At 38.6% G+C, this 23,189-nt stretch overlaps 1 protein-coding gene across 5 annotated transcripts in view; it reads left to right on the top strand.

The window, feature by feature from the left end:
- The window catches only part of Cul4b (cullin 4B), a 55,038-nt gene that overhangs the window by 16,916 nt on the left and 14,933 nt on the right, over positions 1 to 23,189 (top strand). For 3 of the 5 annotated variants that reach the window (XM_090326805.1, XM_090326808.1, XM_090326807.1), the window contains 13 exons: positions 896 to 1,011; positions 7,946 to 8,049; positions 8,590 to 8,659; positions 9,811 to 9,884; positions 11,376 to 11,538; positions 11,679 to 11,768; positions 12,066 to 12,148; positions 12,753 to 12,820; positions 15,347 to 15,465; positions 16,265 to 16,457; positions 19,294 to 19,398; positions 20,846 to 20,956; positions 21,628 to 21,713. In XM_090326805.1, coding sequence (XP_090182931.1) covers positions 896 to 1,011; positions 7,946 to 8,049; positions 8,590 to 8,659; positions 9,811 to 9,884; positions 11,376 to 11,538; positions 11,679 to 11,768; positions 12,066 to 12,148; positions 12,753 to 12,820; positions 15,347 to 15,465; positions 16,265 to 16,457; positions 19,294 to 19,398; positions 20,846 to 20,956; positions 21,628 to 21,713 — 1,382 coding nt within the window. Of the gene's footprint in view, positions 1 to 895; positions 1,012 to 7,945; positions 8,050 to 8,586; positions 8,660 to 9,810; positions 9,885 to 11,375; positions 11,539 to 11,678; positions 11,769 to 12,065; positions 12,149 to 12,752; positions 12,821 to 15,346; positions 15,466 to 16,264; positions 16,458 to 19,293; positions 19,399 to 20,845; positions 20,957 to 21,627; positions 21,714 to 23,189 lie in introns of all 5 variants that reach the window. The other 2 variants (XM_090326804.1, XM_090326806.1) reach the window with 1 other exon arrangement.

The following is a 23,189-nucleotide window of genomic DNA, read 5'->3' as shown; positions in this document are numbered from 1 at the left end:
AGAGCTTGCTAAAGTGAATATGAATCATAATTGCTTGCTAAAGTGAATATGAATCATAATTGGTTAATGTGCTAATAATTTCACCTACAGTTGTATTGGTTTGATAGCAAATTGCATTTGCAGACTTGTTTCAAATTTTTCATTTTTCCCTTCCTCTGGAAGTAAAAGCATGTTAAAGTATTTGGATGCTTTAATTGTTTTTTTTAACTTATTTCTGGTCCGGTGAAGTTAAAGTCAAGATTAAGGTGGTTCTTTCCATTATGAAAATACTGCATAGATTCTGAAATTATCTAGAGGTTTCAGTTGTTTTACATTTCATTATATTTGTCAATGTGATCTAAAACCTAAGACAGTTTTTTTTTCATTTCTGTGATTGCTGCATGCATTTGGGGGGCATATAGACCTATATTAGAATTCCACCTTTGCCATTGACTATGGTGACCTTGAACAAGTTTACCAAAAGAGTTCTGAGCCTCAGTTTCCTTACTTAAAAATATTGGTGTTTTATTGTTGGGATAAGTTTATAAGATGCACATAGAAATATTGCAGATCTTAAGAAAAAGATTTATGTTGGCTGAGGTATTACACACAATAGAATAGGATCAGGATTGTTAATTTTTATCATGTCATTTTTGAGTTTTTATTTTTTGAAACCAGTTTAATCAATAGGACAAAAAAAACCTCAACTTCGGTTTTAATGGGAGAAACAAAATGACTAAAAGAGTATTCTGTCATTTAAAACTTTGTTTATACTGAGCTTAAATACAGTGGTTATTTTAATATTTAGGCATAATAGTTATAGAGTCTGAAATAGTAATGCTGTTTGATTTTTATGGGTCGTTAGTTACTATAGCCTATACATTATTCTAATACCAGTCTTTTGCACATTATTTAGATAAGCCTAAATTACCAGAAAACTACACAGATGAAACATGGCAGAAACTGAAAGAAGCAGTAGAAGCTATTCAGAATAGTACTTCAATTAAGTACAATTTAGAAGAACTCTACCAGGTACGTACTAGTATGGACAACCAAATATGGACTACATAAATTGTGGTAGAATTCATATGGGTTTTTTCTTTTTTTCTCTTCATTTTTTGAAATAAGGTACTGCCTGTATAATCCCGACTGGCCTGGAAATCACTGTGTTGTTAGTTCAGGTTGGTCTTGAACTACCTACATCCACCCAAGTGCTAGGATTATACCTGTGAGCTACCATACCTGAGTTAGATTTTAGTTTCTGAAATGGGTTTTAAATACCCTTCTTTGTTTGTTTCTTGTTAGTTGAGGCATTCTGTTTTCTAATCAGACCACAGACCATAAACTTCGGATACACAATTGGGACTCTCAATAAAGATTTGGCTAGATATCCGTTGATATGATAGAGGTTTTACTTATAATGGAGTTCTATAGCATAGATGGTTTTTGTTGACATCTTATTTCTTAGGTGTTATCTACCTACAGAAATCATTTCAAGATAGCCAATCTTCTTTGTATCCTTTAGTCTGCCTCCTTATTAGCTTTTAGTCATTTTTTTCTTGCTGTTTATATTTGCTGGTCAACATAACATACCTTGGACTAGAAATAAGCAGCAGATTGTGGTATAACAATTTAGTTTGATTGAAATTTATTTCTTTTACATAGAAAATAGATCTTTACTTAAAATATTTAACTTCAATATGTTAGGAGCAATTACTGACTTAGACTTCATACCCAGGAGAATTTGCTATGTTTTTAACACATGCTAATTTAACACAAACTAATTTAAGGATTTTTTTCCCTTTAGAGGATCAGCATTTCAGTATTTAAATATGCCTCTTTGTACAATATGTTGAAGCTTTTTGGAGATAAGAGTCTCAGGGACTTTAGTGCCCAGTTTGGCTTTGAGCCTCAATCTCCAGATCTCGGCCTCCTGAGAGTTAGGATTACAGGCTTGAGCCATCTCGCTCCCTCGCTCTAGCACTTCCAGCGCTCTAGCACTTCCAGCGTTTTCTGAGTAGTTTATTGGAGTTGAGTCTCTCAGATTTTATTGTCTGGGATGGCTTTGAACTATGATCCTCAGAGCTCAGCCTCCTGAATGGCTAGGATTATAGACATGACCAATTGGTGCCGGGCTGTTGTTTTGTTCCCATACTGGAGCTTCAACTCGTGGTTTCTTATTCTTAATTTTATTTTTGTTTACATGGTATAAAGGAATTGAACCCAGGGCCTCATGCATGCTTGTTAAGCATTTTCACTAAATCCCATTCCTAGCTGGTTTCTTCTTCATTATTATTATTATTGTTGGTCGTGGTGCTTGAACTCTGGGCCTGGGTGCTCTCCCTGAGCTCTTCACCTCAAGGCTATCACTCTACCACTTGAGCCACAGTGCCACTTCCATTTTCTGGTATTTAATTGAAGATAAGAGTCTTATGGACTTTTGGTGCCTGTGCTTACAGGTGTGAGCCACCAGTGCCCGGCAATCTTTTTTCTTTGCCTATTCTGGGGCTGTAACTCAGGACCTGGGCACTGTTCTTGAGACTTCTCAAGGCTAACACTCTACCACTTGAGCCATAGCATCATTTCTGAATTTTTCTATATGTGTGGTATGAGAAATCTAATGCTAGACAAGCACTCTACCACTAGGCCACACTCTGGGCCTGGATTGCTCTCTCTCTCTTTTTTGCTGGTCATGGGGCTTGAAATCAGGGCCTGAGCACTGGTCTTAAGCTTTTTTCTCAAGACTAGCACTCTACCAATTTGTTTTTAATTTTATTGTCTGGGTGATGTTAATATAGGGAGGTTACAGTTATATTTGTAAAGTAGTGAGTATATCACTTCTTGAACATTGTTATTCCTTCCCATATTTTTCTCTAACTTTCCTTCCCCCACCCCCTTCCCCAGGTTTTTCATTCATTTTTCTTTTCTTTTCTTTCTTTTTTTTTTAGATTGTGTGTGTGTGTGTGTGTGTGTGTGTGTGTGTGTGTGTGTGTGTGTGTGTATGTCATGGGGCTTGAACTCTGGGCCTGGGTGTTGTCCCTGAGCTCTTCAGCTCTAGGCTACCACCCTACCCTTGAGCCAAGCCCCATTTCCTGTTTCCTAGAGGTTAATTGGAGATGAGTCTCAGGTCTTATTGTACCTTGACTGGCTTTGAACCTTGATCCTCAGATCTCAGCTTTCTGAGTAGCTAGGATTACAGGTGTGAGCCACAGGCAGTTTTTCATTTTTGATCAACTTTTTCACTCAAGACTGGTACTCTACTGCTTGAGCCATAGCTCCAGTGCCAGCTTTTGTGTGTGTCAGTACTAGGGCTTATACTGAGGGCCTTGAGCTCTCTCACTTGCCTTTTTCACTCAAGGCTGACATTCTACCGCTTGAGCCACCTTTCCACTTCTGGCTTTCTGGTGCTTAATAGGAGGTGAGTCTCATGGACAACTGCCTGGGAAGGCTTCAAACCTCTGTCCTCTGATCTCGCTCTTTTAAGTAGCTAATATTATAGGCATGAGCCTCTAGTGCTTGGTTGGCTCATTTCCAGGTTTTGCTGGTTAATTGGAGATAAGAATCTCATGGATTATATGCCTAGTTGACTTTGACTGAGATCCTCAGATCTTAGCCTATTGAGTAGCTAAAATTATAGGCAGCGCTAGCAGAGAGCTTGGTGTGTTTATAGTTTTTGTGTTTCCATTGTGGAGATAGTTTATTGAAGGATAAACCACAGATTTGGAGTCAGAGACATATTTGGGATATAATTTTTTTTTCCAGTCCTGGGTTTGAGCTCAAGGTCTGAGCACTGTCCTTGACTTTCTCAAGGCTAGAGCTCTACCACTTGAGCCTCAGCACCACTTCTGGCTTTTTTTCTATATATGTGGTACGGAGGAATTGAACCGGGGTCTTCGTGCATGCTAGGCAAGCACTCTACCACTAGGCCAAACTCCCAGCCCTGGGATATAATTTTGACTTCAGTTACCTTTGATATTTTGGACAAGGTACTAAATTCTTGGCATTAGTTTCCTTCTCTGCAGAGTAAGAGAAAGAATACCTGCCCTAGCTACATCTTATGGATGATTCTAAGAATCAAATGTCTGTGAAAATACCTTACTAAAGCCCTGATAGATAAATATAGGAAGATTTTATCATTAGTCAAAATTTTACAAATCAAGATTTATCTTGTTCACTTGTAATATATTAATTGACATTCACCAGGTTTGGTTGCTGAGAAAATTAAGAGTCAGAGTATACAAAACACTCAGACCATTGCTCAACACATAGTAATAATGCTATGTAAGTGTACTTGATAGTTTTAGTACTAAGCAAACAGAGAATAAATCCACCTCATTTGGCTCTTTTGATATGTTTATGTGGCATCACTTTTATGTGGCTCCTGAGTTGCACAATAATATTATAGAATTATAAAATTAGAGCAGGGGATCCAGGCACTGGTGGCTCACCCCTGTAATCCTAGTTTCTCAAAAGGCTGAGATCTGAAGATTGCATTTCTTTTTTCTTTTTTTTTTGCCAGTCTTAGGCTTAAGCTCAGGGCCTGAGCACTATCCTTGGATTTTTCTCAAGGCTAGAACTCTACCACTTGAGCCTCAGCACCACTTCTGGCTTTTTCTAAGTATGTGGTACCAAGGAATCGAACCCGGGTCTTCGTGCATGCTAGGCAAGCACTCTACCACTAGGCCAAACTCCCAGCCCCTGAGGATTGCATTTCAAAGCTACCCAGACAGGAAGGCCCTTGAGACTTATCTCCAATTAATTACTCAAAAAACACCCAAAAGTGGAGCTGTGGCTCAAGTGGTAGAGGATTAATTATCCTTGGACACAAAAGCTTAGCCCCCTAAATTCATGAAATTCAATTTTTGTTGTTTTTTTTTTAACTGTATTTTTTTTGTCTTTTCTTTTTTGGCACTGGGGATCGAACCCATGATGTTGCACTTGCTAGGCAAGTGCTTTGCCACTGAGCTACATCCCAGCCCATGAAATTCAATTTTTGGATTAAAATTTAGGATGGAAGTCCCAAGTATGGTTTACACATACCACCTACTAAGCTTTGAATTTTTAGAAAAGAAAATGTTCTAATTACATTTGCAATAAGCAAACAGTGACTTTATTTTGCAAGCACAGGAGGCTTGAACTCTGAGCCGAGGTGCTCTCCTTTAACATTTTTGATTAAGGGTCATAATCTATATTACTTGAACCACAGCTCTACTTCCAGCTTTTTGGTGAGTAATAGGTGAGAAAGGCTTTATGATCTTTCCTGCCAAGGCTAGCTTCAAACCGAGACTTTTTTGTCCATTATGGGGCTTGAACTCTGGGCCTTGGCGCTGTCCTTTAACTCTTCAGCTCAAACCTAGCTACCACTCTAGCACTCTGAGCCACAGCACCATTTCTGGTATTCTAGTGGTTAATTGGTGATAAGAATCTCTTGGACTTTTCTGGCTGGGCCCGTTTCAAACATCAAATCCTCAGCCTCCTGAGTAGCTAAGGATTGTAGGTGTGAGCCACCACCATTTGGCAGAAATTCTTTTTGTATGTGTGTGGGTCATGGGACTTGAACTTGGCTGGGGTGCTGTCTCTGAGCTCTTCTGCTCAAGGCTACTGCCCTACCCCTGAGGCTGGATATTGTTCCTGAGTTCTTATTTTCCACTAGCAATTTATCCTTTTTCTTCTGGGGACACAATTTTGGGACTCAGGCTCTTTACCTTGACCTTGAACAACAAAGCTCAGAGAGAGTGCCTAGGCCCTGAATTCAAGTCCCAGGACAGGTGCGCGCGCGCGTGCGCACGCGCACACACACACACACACACACACACACACACACATACACACACACACACTGAGGACATGGCAAGCCATTGTTGTATGGTGGGTGGGAGTGCTGCATGAGTCACACTGGCTTCTGAGTAGTTAAGAGCTTACTGGAAAAAGTGGGACCTAGTTGGAGAATATATGATATTTTGTGTAAGAAGGTAGGTTTGTCTATTGCTTTGGGGGAGAAAGGTAAAATTAACACAAGGAAATGGGATAAATGGGATTTAGATAAATTCTGGAAGGGAGAAAAGAGTGGACAATGATTAAGTATGCCCTAAATAATATAACAGGAATCTAGGAGGGGAAATGGTAAATGTTGAGAAAATGAGTCAGTCCAGGAGGAAAAGAGATAGACTACAGAGGACCTGAGGCACAAGAAAAAAATACGAAATTACTATTAGGTATTTCTGGCCTAACTCCACGTTGCATTGGTTAAAATTTCCTATTCCTTCTTAGCTGTTGAAACAATTGACTTGTGCATCCCTAGTGAGATATCACAACTTCCCCAATGAGATAGTAGGTTTCTTTAAGCTTTCCTTAAGTTAGCTAATTAATTTATAGGACCTGTACACTAGGAACATGACTTCCAGTTACATATGAATTAAATTCACTCTAATCAACTAGAATCTAGATGCTCTTCCTTAAGTCTATTTTAATGGAAGCTTTGTCTTGATATATTTATTTTTGCTAGGCTGAATTATAGATACTATTGGAGTTCATGGGCTAGAGCATAGCCTAGTGGTAGCGTGCTTGCTTAACATTCACGAAGCCCTGGTTTTGATTTCTCAGTACTACATACACAGAAAAAGCTGGGAGTGGTGCCATGGCTCAAGTGGCAGAGTGCTAGCCTTGAACAAATCGTGCCCAAGGACAGTGCCCAGGTTCTGAGCTCAAGTGCCGAGACTGCCAAAAAAAAAAATCAGAGTTCATTGGAGTTTTGCCATTCCTGTTTTTTTAAATCTCTTGATAGACATATAACAAGAAATTCACAACATCTAAACTTGCCCTGTTGTGTTTTGAGTGTAATAGAGGCCCGATTGAACTTTTCCAGTGATATAAAGATATAATCATTTATTTTGTAATTAATGCTTATTCTTTTGTGCAAAGTGTAAAGCTACTATATGCTTAAATTGAAATAATGGAGAAAATGTTTGGTATTTAATCATTTTAATAATACTAAAAATTAATTTCTGCTTTGATACATTCAGGAAAACTTGAAGGTATAAAGAAGTTGGAATTTAGTTGTAGCTGTGTAATGCCCACTTGATATAAATTCATTGATGAAATTATTTGAGTTAAGATGGAGTTGTGCTTATAAAAATTAGTAAAATTGCCAACCGCCGGTGGCTCATGCCTGTAATCCTAGCTACTCAGGAGGCTGAGATCTGAGGATAATGGTTCAATGCCAGCTCAGGCACTAAAAGACTAGGAGACTCAAGCTCCAGAAGTGGCAAAAACAAAACCAACCAAATAAATGAAAAGACATGGCACTTACATTTTATCTTAGCTTGTCTTTTCTTTTTTTTTTTTTTTTTTGAGATAGACTTCCAAGTTCCTCATGCTGGCCTCCAATTTAAGATCTCATACATCAACTTCCTGAGTATCTGGGATACTTTACACTGTAAAGAGATGAATAGCTACTTTGTTGTTGTTGTTGCTGGTTGTGGGGCTGGCTTGAACTCATGGCTTGGCTACTGTCTCTAAACTCCTTTACTCAAGGCTAGAGCTCTACAGTTTTGAGCCACAACTCCACATTTAGGTATCTGTTGGTTAACTGGAGATGAATCTCATGAGCTTTTCCTTCCTGGGCTGGCTTTGAATTATGATCCTCAGATCTCAGCCTCTAGAGTAAATAGGATTATGGGCATGAGCCACCTGGGCCTGAGCACGGTCCTTGGCTGTTCTCAAGGTTAGAGCTCTACCACTTGAGCCACAGCACCACTTCTGGCTTTTTTTATGTATGTGGTACCAAGGAATAGAACCCAGGTCTTCATACTAGGCAAGCACTCTACCAGTAGGCCAGTCTCCTGGCCCCATAACTACTTTTAATAAGCTAGTGTTACAGAAATATCAATATACTAGAAGGTCCTTGTAGATAATTGAGAAACTATCCTCATCTCCTCCCTAAGAAATTCCGTGTTTTATCTTGCAGGCTGTAGAAAATCTTTGTTCTTACAAGATTTCTGCAAATTTGTATAAACAGCTGAGGCAGATTTGTGAAGATCACATCAAAGCACAGATTCATCAGTTCAGAGAATATCCTTTTCAAAACAAAGTATCTTACATTCTTCTCCTCTCCTCTCACTATGTAATCTAGTTTGAAATGGAATGTCTGTTTTGTACATTTGTTATTTTTGTTCTTTGTGTTTGTAGAGGAATTTTTTTTAACTTTTTAGCATTGCAGTTCAAATATATCTGGTATTCATGTAAATATAATTTCTTTTTATTGTTACCATTTTGTACCAGCAAATCATAAGGAAAATGATAAACTGAAGACATCATGCTCAATTTGTGTAAGACTTATTTTAAATTTTTTGTTATAAAGGTGATGTACAGAGGGGTTGCAGCTCATAAGTCAAGTAATGGTGAGACTTTTAAAGGTACCTTAGTGAGAGATCTTGATTTTTTTTTTGTATTTTAAGAAATATCAATTTGAAAAAAACGAAGAAATATCATTTTGTTCTGTAGTTGCCATTGTGTTTATTTAATGTAAAGAATATGTTTATGATAAATATGCTTCTATATTGCATATATTACTTGTATTAAGCAATTAAAAATATCCTTAACATGCACTATGGATTCATTGGATAGTGTTCTTTTTCTAAAGAAGATTGACAGATGCTGGCAAAACCATTGTAGGCAAATGGTAAGTTAAAAATAATAGTATATTTCGGGGCTGGGAGTTTTGCCTAGTGGTTAAAGTGCTTGCCTAGCATGCACAAAGACCCGGGTTCGATTCCTTGGTACCACATACATACAAAAAAGCCGGAAGTGGTGCTGAGGCACAAGTAGTAGAGCTCTAGCCTTGAGAAAGTCCAAGGACAGTGCTCAGGCCCTGAGCTCAAGCCCAGGACTGGCAAAAAAAAACAATAGTATATTTCAACTTTAAAAATCAAGTATAGGAATGTTACTTTGAAAAACCTTGTGTGTGGGGGTGGGGGGTGCGGAGTGTGGCCTGGTGGTAGAGTGCTTGCCTAGCATGCACGAAGCCAGAATTGGCACTGTGACTCAAGTGGCAGAGTGCTAGCCTTGAGCAAAAAGTGGTCCAAGGATAGTGCCTAAGCGCTGAGTTAAAGCCCCAGAACTGGCAAAACAAAACAAACCTTGTAGGAAGCTGGGTGCAGTGGCTCATGCCTGTAATCCTAGCTATGCAGGAGGCTGAGATCTGAGGATTGCAGTTCAAAGCCAGCCAAGGCTCCTAAAAAGTCCAAGAGTCCTGTTTTCTAGTGATTAATTGGGGATAAGAGTCTCATGTTCTTTAGTACCAAGGTTGGCTTTGAACCTTGATTCTCAGATTTCAGCGGACTTAGTAGCTAGGATTACAAGTGTGAGCCACCCGTGCCTACCTGCCTAGCTCCTGAGCTTCTTTTGCTCATGGCTAGCTCTCTACCACTTGAGCCACAGCTCCACTTCTGGCTTATTTTTGGTAATTTATTGGAAATAATTCATGGACTTTCCTGTCTGGGCTGGCTTCTAATTGGGATCCTCAGATCTCAACCTCTTAAGTAGCTAGGATTACAGGCGTGAGCCAGTATCACCCAGCTTGATTCCCTTTTTATACTTAAGTAGCAGGGAAGTCAGAGGACTATTTTGTTTCTTTTCTAGAAACCTCAATAAGGATTATATGTTCTCAGATAAATATCTGTCTGTCTGTCTGTCTGTCTGTCTGTCTGTCTATCTGTCTATCTGTCGGATCCCCATAGTCTAGTATAAAACTCAAGGGTTTTTTTTCTCTTATTGAGAATAAATATTTGTTTCACAAAATATAAAACTTGTTTAATTTCTCTTATTTTACAGATAATGATTAGAAGCATTTTTTTGTTTCTGGATAGAACTTACGTTCTTCAGAATTCAATGCTACCCTCCATTTGGTAAGGAAGTTAGAAAATTGAGATTTGTTACAAATTAGTCTTAATTACATTCATAAAAAACAAGTCATACTGTAAATATCTTAAAAATTCACATTAAACTTCTACATATGCTAATGTTGAAGATGGCTAACTTTCCTTAGTGTATATTAAAGTAAGAAGCTTTTTTTGGGGGGGATGGGTGGGTCATGGGGCTTGAACTCAGTCTGGGCACTGTCCTTTAGCTCTTCAGCTCAAGACTACCACCTTACAACTGGGCCTGGACATTGTCCCTGAGCTCTTCAACTCAAGGCTAATGCCCTACCTTGAACCAAGTCCCACTTCCCATTTTCTAGAGGTTAATTGGAGATAAGAGTTTCAGGTCTTTTTGTGCCTGGGCTGGCTTTGGACCTTGATCCTCAGATCTCAGCTTCCTGAGTAGCTAGGATTACAGGCGTGAGCCACCTTGCCAGCTATGAAGCTGTTTTTCTTGGTAGGCAACATTGAAGTTTGTGCTGGAATGTCTTTGAGTAATTTACTACTTATCATCCAGACTTTAATTGTTTTCTTTTTTTTTTAACTCTGGGACTGGGGCACTGTCGCTGAGCTCTTCAGCTCAATATTACTGCCCTATCCCTTGATCCACAGTGCCATTCCTTCAATTATTCTCTTGTAATAATAATATAGAAATATATATGTGCACACAAAAATGGGTTAGTTTAGTAAACTCCCCTACCAGGTACCTAGTTATCTCTAGTAGTAATCTGATTTTGTAGTACTGAAGTTCGTTAAAAATTCTGAATAAGCTTTCAGTACCAGTACTTTGAAAATAGTTGTGTGTTTGAACTAATTATTTGTTTCTTGAAATAAGGTCTCACTGTGTAGGTCAGGTTTGCCTGACATTCACTATGTAGTCCAGACTGCCCTCAAATTTATAATACCTTCGCCTCAGCTTCTTGAATGCTGAAATTACAAATATGCAACACAATGCCCTGCTTTTTTGTAAGAGATTTTTTTGCCAGTCCTGGGCTTGAGCTCAGGGCCTGAGCACCATCCTTGGACTTTCTCAAGGCTAGAGTTCTACCATTTAAGCCTCGGCACCACTTCCAGCTTTTTTTCCTGGGTAACTGGTACTGGGGAATCGAACCCGGGCCTTCGTGCATGCTAGGCAAGTACTCTACCAGTAGGCCAAACTCCCAGTCTTGCCCTGCTTTTTTGAACTAATGTTATCTCTTGATTTGGCCAAATCAAATGTTATCAGGTGATAATATCATTTACTCTACCAGAGGAAATAATAAAAAACTTAATTATGGAGGATAGGAGTTCCGTTTTCATTAAAGACACAAATAAGTTTTCTGTATGTTTTAATCTAATCGTGTTATTCAAAATCTAATGTGGATTTAACTTTTTACAATTACTCCTTTGAAGCCAAGAATCCTAATTAATGTGTAAGAAATTAAGCAAGCCTGTTCAGAAATGGTATTGTGAATTAATTGTGATTTTTGTTAATTTTAGGGACATGGGACTGGAATTATTTAGGGCTCATATTATAAGTGATCAAAAAGTCCAGAATAAGACAATTGATGGCATTCTTCTCTTGATTGAGAGGGAGAGGAATGGTGAAGCAATTGATAGAAGTTTACTCCGAAGCCTTTTAAGCATGCTTTCTGACTTGCAAGTAAGTTATTTTATGCCTACAGATCTAATTGTAGTCCCTAGTCTGATGTTTAAAATCCACATTTATAGTGTTTTTCATATAGAAGACATTCAATAAATATTTGTTGAATAAATGAACTTCATTTTCCTCCCTGCTGCCAGATTTATCAAGATTCTTTTGAACAGCGATTTTTGGAAGAAACTAACAGGCTCTATGCAGCTGAAGGCCAAAAGTTAATGCAAGAAAGAGAGGTATTTTAAGTCATGTTTAATAAGTCCACTTTCTCTTACAATAGTCCTTACTTTGTAGAACATAGACGTCCCCTTACATTTATCTTCCCAACATTATGCTGCTTTTCTCTCACTTAGGTGCTCCTTTCTTTTCTCTCTTCTTAAAGGCCAGAATTCTGGATCATAATCTACCTATAATTTTACATATGATTCACCCCTGTCACATTTGACAGGGCTGCTCCCAGGATCTTTTGGACTTGAGATTTTCTGAATGATTTAAGGGGCGGAAAACAATAATATAAAACACTATCTTTGTAGGTTCCTGAGTATCTTCATCATGTTAATAAACGTCTAGAAGAAGAAGCAGACAGACTTATTACTTACTTAGATCAGACCACCCAGTAAGTATTACATGCTCACTCTAATACCTTAAAACTGCTATGAAATCTCTTAAGTCACTTTAGGCATGTTAAACATGTTGGTAACATTTTTTAGGTGTAATTTAGTTTTTATCTGTTGTTTTTATGAATACAGATTTCAAGTAATCATTTTCTCCAGTTAATTCGATTTGATCAAGAATTTGATTGTTGGCTCTTTAGTGTTTAAATTATAATGTAAAATAATATTAAAGACTCATGTGATATTTTAAGTCTTTAGGGTGATTAAAATTTGATATGTATTCATAGGAGAAACTGTTTCTGTACTTTCCTAAATATTCCCATGGTGTTCCAGTAAGCAGCATAGATAACTTATTTACCTTTGTAATAAAAAGAGAAACTTGGGAAAAACCAGCCACAGCAAGATCATGGAGATATTACTAAATCTAATTTTGAAATATACTGTTTTTCTTCTTCTTGGCAGAAAGTAAAATAAGTGAACACTGTTAAATTGGCACATTGCATAGGAATTTCAAAATTAGCAAAAATTTAATGTTTTTTTTCTCAAAAGAGGCTTTGATTTTCAGGGAAGTCAACTTCAATCATTTTAATTTTTTTTTACTTGTAGGAAGTCATTAATTGCTACTGTTGAAAAACAACTACTAGGTGAACACTTAACAGCAATTCTTCAGAAAGGTAATTGGCAATTTGTCAATAATTTATTTTTCATGATAATTGCAAACTGAGTAGGAAATTATAAACATTTTGCCTTTTTTTTGCCAGTCCTGGGCTTCAGCTCAGGGCCTGAACACTGTCCTTGGACTTTTCCTCAAGGCTAGTGTTCTACCCTGACCCACCGCACCACTTCTGGCTTTTTCTGTGTGTGGTACTGAGGAATCGAACCTGGGTCTTCATACATGCTAGGCAGGTACTCTACCACTAGGCCAAACTCCCGGCCCCGCATTTTGCCTTTTTTTGGTTAGTCTTGGGGCTTGAACTCAGGGCCTGAGCACTATCCTTGGGCTGTCAAGGCTAGAGCTCTACCACTTGAGTGACAGCACCAATTCCAGCATTTTCTATATATGTGGTACCAAGGAATCAAAAACCCAGGTCTTCCTGCATGCTAGGCAAGCGCTCTCCAACTAGGCCAAACTAGAGGCACATTTTGCCATTTTAAAAGCTTGAAAGAATGTGCCTACATTTCTGAGAAAGACAACCAACCCTTTTACCTGTTCACTGTAGTAAACTTTCTAGTGTTGTTAGAGGAGTTGGGAAAAATTCACTGATACCAATAAAGAAACAAAGAAGGGCTTGAGAGTGTGACTTGATGAGAACACAAACCCAGAGTTATCCCTAGCACTACAAAACATGAAAACTATACATTTGGTAATCTTTTGTTGTTGTTGTTGGTGGTGGTGGTGGTGGTGGTGGTGGTCGTGGTCATGGTCATGGTCATGGTCATGGGGCTTGTACTCTGGGCCGGGGTGCTGTCCTTGAGCTCTTCAGCTCAAATCTAACCACTCTACTACTTAAGCCACAGTGCCATTTCCAGTTTTCTTGTAGTTAATTGGAGACAAGTCTCACGGACTTCCCGGCCTGGGCTGGCTTTGAACGGTGATCCTCAGATCTCAGCCTCCTGAGTAGCTAGGATTACAGGCATGAGCCACCAGTGTCCAACATCAACAATATTTCCTACCTTTCCTTTTTCTTTTCCCTTTCCCCTTCCTTCCTTCCTTCCTCTTCCTCTTCCTCTTCCTCTTTCTCTTCCTCTTTCTCTTTCCTTCTTTGTCATGGCGCTTGAACTCAGGGCCTGGCTCTGTCCCTGAGATATTCAACTCAATGCTAGCATTCAATCACTTTGAACCACAACACCACTTCCTGTTTTATGGTGGTTAAATGGAGATAAGAGTCTCTCAGACTTTCCTGCCCAGCCTGACTTTGAACTATGATCCTCAGATCTCAGCTTCTTGAATAGTTAGGATTATAGGCATGAGCAACTGGTGCCTGGCAACAATAATTTCTTTTAAGTAACTATAGTTCGAATTTTAATGCAGTTAAATTACTATTTTGTTTGGAAAATCAAATATAGTAGAACAGTTAGATTTTACCTATTTATGTATGGCTTTTGATTTATCATAGTCTATAGTCAATATTTGAAATGTACATTTAGAAAGCCAGATAGCCAGATTGTAAACATTGTTTTATATATCTAATCCATCATGGAAATGGCACAAACCATTATTCAGCTAATGTGTGTGTGTGTGTGTGTGTGTGTGTGTGTGTGTGTGCGCGCGTATGCGCACATGTGCGCATGTGCGCATGTGCTGGTACTGGGTCTCAATCTCAGGGCCTTTTGCTTTAGGTTTTTTTTTTCATTCAAGGCTGATACTCTACCATTTGAGCCATATTTCCAACTTTTTTCCTTTTGTAACTTGTTTTTGGCCAGTCCTGGGGCCTAGGCACTGTCCTTGAGCTTATTTTGCTAGCACTCTATCACTTGAGTCACAGCACCACTTCTGGTCTTTTCTGTGTATATGGTACTAAATAATCAAACCCAGGGCTTCATGCATGATAGGCAAGCTCTCTACCACTAAGCCACATTCCTAACCCTCATTTGTAAGTTTTCAAATAGGATTTCCATTTTTACCCAGGCTGACCTGAACCATTCCTCTTATTTATACTTTCTGTGCAACTGGGGTCACAGGTGTACACCACTACTATGCTCTTTTTTTTGCCAGTCCTCGGGCTTGAACTCAGGGCCTGAGCACTGTCCTTGGGCTTTTTCAAGGCTAGTGATCTACCACTTGAGCCGCAGCACATACTTCTGGCTTTTTCTGTTTATGTGGTACTGTAGAGTCTAGTAAGCCACATTCCCAGCCCGTTCTTTCCTCCTTGCTCATTTTTATACTGGCTGAGATGGAGTTTCATAGACTATTTGGCTCATCTGGCTTTGAATCCTAATCCTCTTAATTTTTGTTTCCAAGCACCTAGGATTACAAGAGTCAACTATTGTAGCCACTTCACTGTTTCCATAGCAACCAAAGTAAACATAATTTTCACTCAGAAAGGTGGTCAATTTGGGTTTAAAGGAAATGTCTATATTCTAATTTACATATAGACCATTTATAGGTCAAACCAGTAGTATCACATTAGAAATTTTAATATAAATTTAATTAAATCCTGTGTTTACTGTATTTTAATGCCCAAATCTCTCAAAATCAGGTTTAAATAACCTCCTTGATGAAAACCGAATTCAAGATTTATCTCTCCTGTATCAGCTCTTTAGCCGAGTTCGAGGTGGAATTCAGGTTCTCTTGCAACAGTGGATTGAATACATAAAGGTATTAACATTCAACTGTCATTTTTTGTTAATGGTTTACAATTTACAGAGTGAGTATCAGCTTTTTAAGCATTTATTCTAAGATCCAAATTTATTTATTCATTTATTTGTGCTGTCCTGGGACTTGAACTCAGGGCCTACATGCTGTTCCTGAGCTTTTGTGCTCAAGGCTAGTGTTCTACCACTTGAATCACAGCTCCATGTTTGGATTTGATAGTATATTGGAGGTAAGAGTCTCATGGACTTTTTGTTTCCAGGCTGGCTTCTAACATGATCCTCAGAAATCAACCTCTTGAATTGTTAGGATTATAGATGTGAGTCACTGGTGTCTGGCTTACTTATATTTTACTTATTTGTTAACTTATTCGTTGGTTTGTGTGTGTGTGTGTGTGTGTGTGTGTGTGTGTGTGTGTGTGTATATGCGTGTGTGTGCGCGCGCGCGCGCGCGTGCCAGTCTAGGGATATGGTTCAAGTGGTACAGCACCAGCTAAGCTAAGCAAAACTCAAGTCTGATTTCAAGCTACATTACTCATCCAAAATAATTTTCATAGATGTCTTATTTATAAGGAAAAGATCTTAAAAACTTTCATTAATACCCTTTTAGGATATTGTGAATCCAGTGGTCAGTCTTATTAGTTTTATAATTATAGTTTAATGGCACCAGTTTTGATATTTTCCTCATCTCAGAAACGTCTGATATTTTAGGATCTTCAAGTATACATGGCAACTTAGACTTATTTTGGGATTGTTTTCATTTAATATAATCAATTTCAGTAAAAAGTTTCATTTTTTATTTTTAGGCCTTTGGGAGTACTATTGTTATTAATCCTGAAAAAGATAAGACCATGGTTCAGGAATTGCTGGATTTTAAAGACAAAGTTGACCACATAATTGATATTTGCTTTTTGAAGAATGAAAAATTTATTAATGCCATGAAAGAAGCATTTGAAACCTTCATTAACAAAAGACCAAATAAACCTGCCGAACTTATAGGTATGTTTTCAATCCTGTTTTTGTGATGATTTAATGTCCATTTATTATCTTAAGTCTGAAATTTGGCAAAGTTATAATTTAGTTTAATTTGGAGTTTCTTTCCTGGTAGTGCGATTCTAGAAAGTATCTCTCAGGACATGAGTGTAAAGAATGAAGTTCTTTAAGCTAAAGTACATTTCAAAGCACACATGTAAATATGACACGCCTTCTTTGTCAGACAGAACATTGGACCCTATTTACTTTTATTGACAGTAAGCTTGGTTATCTTTTTTTCTGTGACTTCAAATTAAGAATAGGATGCTAGAGGCAGGTGTGGTGGCTCACACCTGTAATCCTAGCTACTCAGGAGGCGGAGATCTGAGGATCAAGGTTTAAAGCCACACCAGGCATTAAAGAATGGGACAATCTTTTTTTTTTTTTTTTGCCAGTCCTGGGCTTGAGCTCAGGGCCTGACCAATGTCCTTGGACTTTCTCAAGGCTAGAGCTCTACCACTTGAGCCTCAGCACCACTTCCGGCTTTTTTCTATGTATGTGGTACCAAGGAATCGAACCCGGGTCTTCATGCATGCTAGGCAAGCACTTTAACCACTAGGCCAAACTCCCGGCCCCTTTAGATTTTTTTTTGCCAGTCCTGGGCTTGAGCTCAGGGCCTGAGCAATGTCCTTGGACTTTCTCAAGGCTAGAGCTCTATCACTTGAGCCTCAGCACCACTTCTGGCTTTTTTCTATGTATGTAGTACCAAGGAATCGAACCCGGGTCTTCATGCATGCTAGGCAAGCACTTTAACCACTAGGCCAAACTCCCGGCCCCGAATGGGAGAATCTTATCTCCAAATAATCACTAGAAAACAGAAAGTGGGGCTGTGGCTCAAGGGGTAGGGCAGTAGCCTTGAGCTGAAGAGCTCTGGGACAACGCTTAGGCCCAGAGTTCAAGCCCCACAAAAACAAACAAAAAGAACAGGATGCTGGTTCTACAGGTCCATCAAGATATAAGAAAGATAGCATGAAATTAATTGCCAGTAAAAAAAATTCCAGAATGAAAATGAATGTAAAGATTTCAGTCTACCTAGTGTACATGCTTGGTATCTGCTGCATTGGTTTTCAAGTATACTCATGAAATTTCATTTTAGGAAAAAAATAATGGAGAAATTGTACCCATTAATGTCAGAGGAGGGGATATGCTGGATCTAGGTTCCTCTGTCCAAAGGATGAAATTTTGTTGAAATCTTTATCTCTTAAACGTTATGCCAGTTTCGCCTTCTATTCTGTATTGGGTTTATTTCAATAAAAGGTAATTTTAGCAGAGCTTGGTGCCACATGGCTTTGATCTTAACACTCAAGAGATTGAGCGGGAGGATTCTTAGTTTGAACAGTGGCTGGGCTAGATAGTGAGAGATTTTGTCTCAAAATAAATATCAAGAACATAATTCTTAAGGATGTTTACAATGGGGCCAGGAGTTTGGCCTAGTGGTTAAAGTGCTTGCCTAACATGCACAGACCCAGGTTTGAGTCCTTGGTACCACATACATAGAAAAAAGTCAGAAGTGGTGCTGAGGCTCAAGTGGTAGAGCCCTAGCCTTGAGAAAAGCCCAAGGGCAGTGCTCAGGCCCCTGAGCTCAAGCCCAGGACTGGCAAAATAAATAAATAAAAAAGGGTATTTACAATAAATGCAAAACAGAAGCTGCCATGGATACTCCAAATCTTGGTGGCTTTGATTACTCCCACTACATGTAGCTTCCTCATAGGGTTTCTTTTGTTTATTTATTTATTTTGCCAGTCCTGGGTCTTGAACTTGGGGCCTGGGCACTCTCCCTGATCTTTTTACTCGAAAAGCTAAAATACTACCATTTAAGCTACAACTCCACTTTTGGCTTTTTTGGTTTCTTTGGTAGTTTATTGAGGATAAGAGTCTCATAGGAGCCGGTGTGGTGGCTCACGCCTGTAACCCTAGCTACTCAGGAAGCTGAGATCTGAGGATCAAGGTTCAGAGCCAGCCTAGGCAATACAAAGCAGAGAGACTGTTATCTCCAATTAATCACTCACTAGAAGTGGGGCTATGCCTCAAGGGTAGGGTGGTAGCCTTGAGAGGAAGCTCTTAGAAAACCCCCAGGCCCAGGGGTAGGGAGGTAGGTAGCCTTGAACTGAAGAGCTCAGGGGCAGAGTTTAAGCTCCATGACCCTCCCCCCCCAAAAAAAATCTCCTGGGCTTTCCTACCCAGGCTGGCTTTGAACTGTGATCCTCCAATCTCAGCTTAAGTTGTTAGCATTGTAGGTGAGAGCCAGAAGTTCCTGGTCATATTCCATTTTGTTAAATATTATTATAGCAAAAATATATTCAATCTGGATTGGAAGACTTGGGTTTGAGTTTTGGGCTCTAGCATTTATTAGCTGTGTGACATCGAACAGTTATAATGTCTTGACTTTGGAAACTTTAAATCACATGCATGTGAATAGAGAGAGAAAGGCTGGGTGAATACATACAGTCATTATATTCAATTTATACAGGTGAAAATGGAGCCATATAACTTGAGGATATGGATGGGGTCAGAAAGATGCGGGAGAACTGTGGAAACAGTGACATTGGTCAAGATACATTGTACTTATAAAGTTATTGAAACTCCTTTGTACAACTACTTAAAGATAATTTAAAAATAAAATAAGCAAACACATATATATGTACACACACACACGTATATATGCATATAGAAGTGTATGTAGGTGCAAATATCCAAGCACAGAAAAACTCAGTATATTATATTCCTATTTGAGTTTGTGTACTACCAAGTGCCTTCTGGATACTGGTGGTTACTAAACAAAAAAAATCTTTCTCCATTTCAGCTAAGTATGTGGACTCCAAGCTCCGTGCTGGAAACAAGGAAGCTACAGATGAAGAGCTTGAGAAAATGTTAGACAAAATCATGATCATATTTAGATTTATTTATGGTAAGTAATAATTCAGTTTTAATATTTTTAGCTTTTTAAAACAAAACACTGACAAAGTAGCTAGTATATGTAACCTGGAGAGACTATTTGGGGATTAGACATGTAAAATTGTATTTTATTCCTTGAATTTAATTACTTGGGGATACTGGAAGAATGTTACTAAATAGTCTTCGGCTTTGACTTTTAACTATTAAGAACTTGGGCCATTGCTGTTTGTGTAAATCTCTTGAGTTTTGGTGCTAATGCTGCTAGTTGACAAAATCTTTTTCTGAAGAACAGTTTCTGTAACCTTTATTCTTTTATTTTATTTTTTATTGTCAGGGTAATGTATAGAGGGGTTAGAGTTACATTCGCCAGATAGTAGGTGTATTACTTCTCACACATTGATACCCCTCTCCTGTTTTTGTCCCCATTTCCCTCACCCCACCCCCTCCCAATCATCTTGTTTTCCCCCTTCCCTTCCCTATTTCAAATAAATAAATATACAGTATACCTGGTAACAAAGTCAGATATAGTAACAATATGAGATTAATCAAAGGGCAATAAAAGAGAAGAGATAATATAGTACGTTAAGAATAACAATCACACGAGATAAAGCTCTTGTTTACATATCCTAGAGATCCTTTCATTTAGTCTCATCCTATATGACCTTATATATCTAGGTTTTGAGCTATTGTAATCCTCTGCTAGGAGAGTCCTAGGTTTGTACTAATTATTACAAATGAGGGAAACCATTGAGCCTGTGTTCCTTTGGGTCTGGCTTACTTCACTTAATATGATTTTTTCCAATCTTTTCATTTCATTACAAATGGGGCAATGTCATTCTTTCTGATGGCTGCACAGAATTCCATTGTGTATAAGTACCACATCTTCTTGATCCAGTCATCTACTGAGGGGCATCTAGCTTGGTTCCATATCTTTATAATGGTAAATAGTGCTGCAGTGAACATCCTTGTGCTAGTGGTTTTAGTATGCCCTTGTTACTGGGTGTCTGTAACCTGGAGCCCTGGAGCCGGTGGTGGCGGCTCAGGCCTGTAATCTTAGCTACTCAGGAGGCTGAGATCTGAGGATCTTGGTTCAAAGCCAACCTGGGCACTAAAGACCTTGAGACTCTTATCTGCAATTAATCACTAGAAAAGGGGAAGTGGTGCTGTGACTTCAGGGGTATGGCAGTAGCCTTAAGCTGAAGAGCTCAGGGGCAACCCCCAGACCCAGAGATAGAGCGTAGCCTTGAGCTGAAGCGTTCAGGGACAGAACCCAGGCCAAGTTCAAGCCCCAGGAATGAAAAAAAAAAGGAACTTTCAAACTGTCTCACAGAGAAATGGACCTCCTTTATGTTTTTGAATTTAACAAACTGAGATAAAATATATAAATTTACCTGATATAATTTAGCCCTGCAGTCATTTTGTCAGCATTTCAATTGTGTTATATTCATTATTTATTATAGGCAAAGATGTTTTTGAGGCCTTCTATAAGAAAGATTTAGCTAAGCGCCTGTTAGTTGGAAAGAGTGCATCTGTAGATGCTGAAAAATCAATGCTGTCCAAACTTAAACATGGTATGTTTTCCATTCCCTATTTTTTCTGTTATTTCTTTCTTTTTCTTCTTTTCTTTTGGTGACACTTGGGTTTGAATTCAAAGCTTACTAGGCAGGTGCTTTACCACTTGATTTATACCCCGAGCCTTCTTGATTGCTTTGTGTATGTGTGCTGATCCTAGAGCTTGAATGCAGGGCTTGCATAGTGTCCTTGAATTTTTGCTTAAGGCACAATATCATTTGAGCCACAACTCCACTTCAAGCTTTTCACTGGTTAATTGGAGAAAAGAATCTCTCAGATGTATTCGCCTGGGCTGGCTTTGAACAGTGATCCTCAGCTCTCAGTAGCTAGGATTACAGGTATAAACCACCAGAGCCCCCCCCTTTTCTTGATATCTGGGGAAAATGTTGAACTTACGGGGTTTTTTCCCCTTGGTTGCCTCTTTTGTTAATTATTTAATGTATAAGTGATACAAGTACAAATGGCAAGCTCACAGGTTTCCAATTTATTATTTATATCTAGAGCTGTTGCCTTCTTAAAGTGGAACATTATTCTTCATTTTAGTTTGTTTAAAATATTATCTTTATTTCATCCTAAAGTGAGTTTTCCATTTCATGTTTCCTATTTAAAATTCTTTGTTTTTTATTTTTGTACTAAAGTATATCATGAATGTACAAACATTTTTTAATAGAATGTGGAGCTGCTTTCACCAGCAAACTTGAAGGAATGTTTAAAGACATGGAACTTTCTAAAGACATCATGATTCAGTTCAAACAGGTAAAAGTGAGTTAAATTCTTGGTTCCTCAATCTTAAATAAATTTATCTCCTGTGAGGGTTTATATTAGAGATTATAGCTCTATGTGTTGTAAGAATTTCATAGCATCTTAAATGATAATCACAGTAAATGAAAAAGATCACCAATGAAATGTAAGTGTAATTGACCTACTTTTAGATTTTTTTCTTAGTAAACATTCAGTATAACACAAAAATAGAAATAAAATTTATTGAACTGAGTCAGCCCAAGAAGTATAGCTAGACAGTGGGAACAGGGTTTTCCCTGGTTTGTAATCACTTGGTAATTTGCATGTTCATAGCTTTCAATGAAAACAGAGGAGAGGTGATAAAGTGGTTTTATGAAGTTTATGGGGGATATTGGGGAATGAAAAACTAGATGTATAATTTTAAACATGTGGGTAGAAAATAGTTTTTTAAATATTTAATAACATTGCTGGGTGCAGGGATGTGTACCTATATATAGTCCCAGTTAATGGAGAAGTTGAGGTGGGAGGATTGTTTGAGTCCAGGAATTTGAGACCAGCTTGGGGAATAGAGCAAGACCTGGTCTCAAAGAATAACGCAACAGTAGCATGGGTGATAGTGATGGCAATTTAGACTTTTCACCTTTGAGGTTTTAATGCTGACTTCTTGATTACTATATTGGGAAGTTGGGAAATGAAAGTAAAAGGCACAAGAAAAGATCAGGGTCACTAGGATCATGGATCTTGTTGTAGCTACAGAATAAGGTTTATAAGCTTTGCTATTTCCTCCCTCTTCTTCCTTCCCTACTTCAGGTTACCTCCTGAAAACAGGCGGTGGAGCAGGTGAAAAATCTGAGACTTGGGCTGTCTGGTGGGGTGAGGAATGGGGGTTGCTGCAAGGTGTTCCAGGCCACAATACTAATCTCCAAAAGTGGAGACTTCAGGTGGCATTGGGGGCAGAATGGAGAAGACATCTTACTCAGCTGTATGTGAAAAATCATTCAAATTAATAATGCCTAGAGTAATACAGAATTGTAGTAAGACGTATCAAAATGGTGACCTCTGTACTTTTCTAATTTTGTGTATACTTTAAAGTCATCTTAATAACCTTTTATTTTCAGGATGATCAGTATTCACATGTAGTTTCATAGTAAGGACTTTCTTTTTCTTTTCTTTTCTTTTCTTTTAATTTTCTGAGTCCTGGGTCTTGAACTCATGGCCTGGGCATTGTCTTGAGCTTTGTTTTGCTCAAGACAAGTGCTCTACCACTTGAACCACAGTGCCACTTCTTGCTTATTTTGTGTATGTGGTGCTGAGGGCTTCATACACGCTAGGTAAGCACTCTTCCAACTAGCCTATATTCCCGGCACAAGGAATTTCATTTTTGTTGTTGTGGGGCTTGAACTTGGGGGCCTGGGCTTTGTCCCTTTTGCTCAAGGCTAGTACTCTAACACTTTGAGTCACAGCTCCACTCCCAGTTTTCTGGTGGTTAAT

Source organism: Megascapheus bottae, chromosome X (assembly GCF_031878675.1).
Source record: "Megascapheus bottae isolate mThoBot1 chromosome X, mThoBot2.hap1, whole genome shotgun sequence".
Lineage (NCBI taxonomy): Eukaryota > Metazoa > Chordata > Mammalia > Rodentia > Geomyidae > Megascapheus > Megascapheus bottae.
Note: the sequence above shows the minus strand (reverse complement) of the source record. Positions and strands in the feature narration are given on the sequence as shown.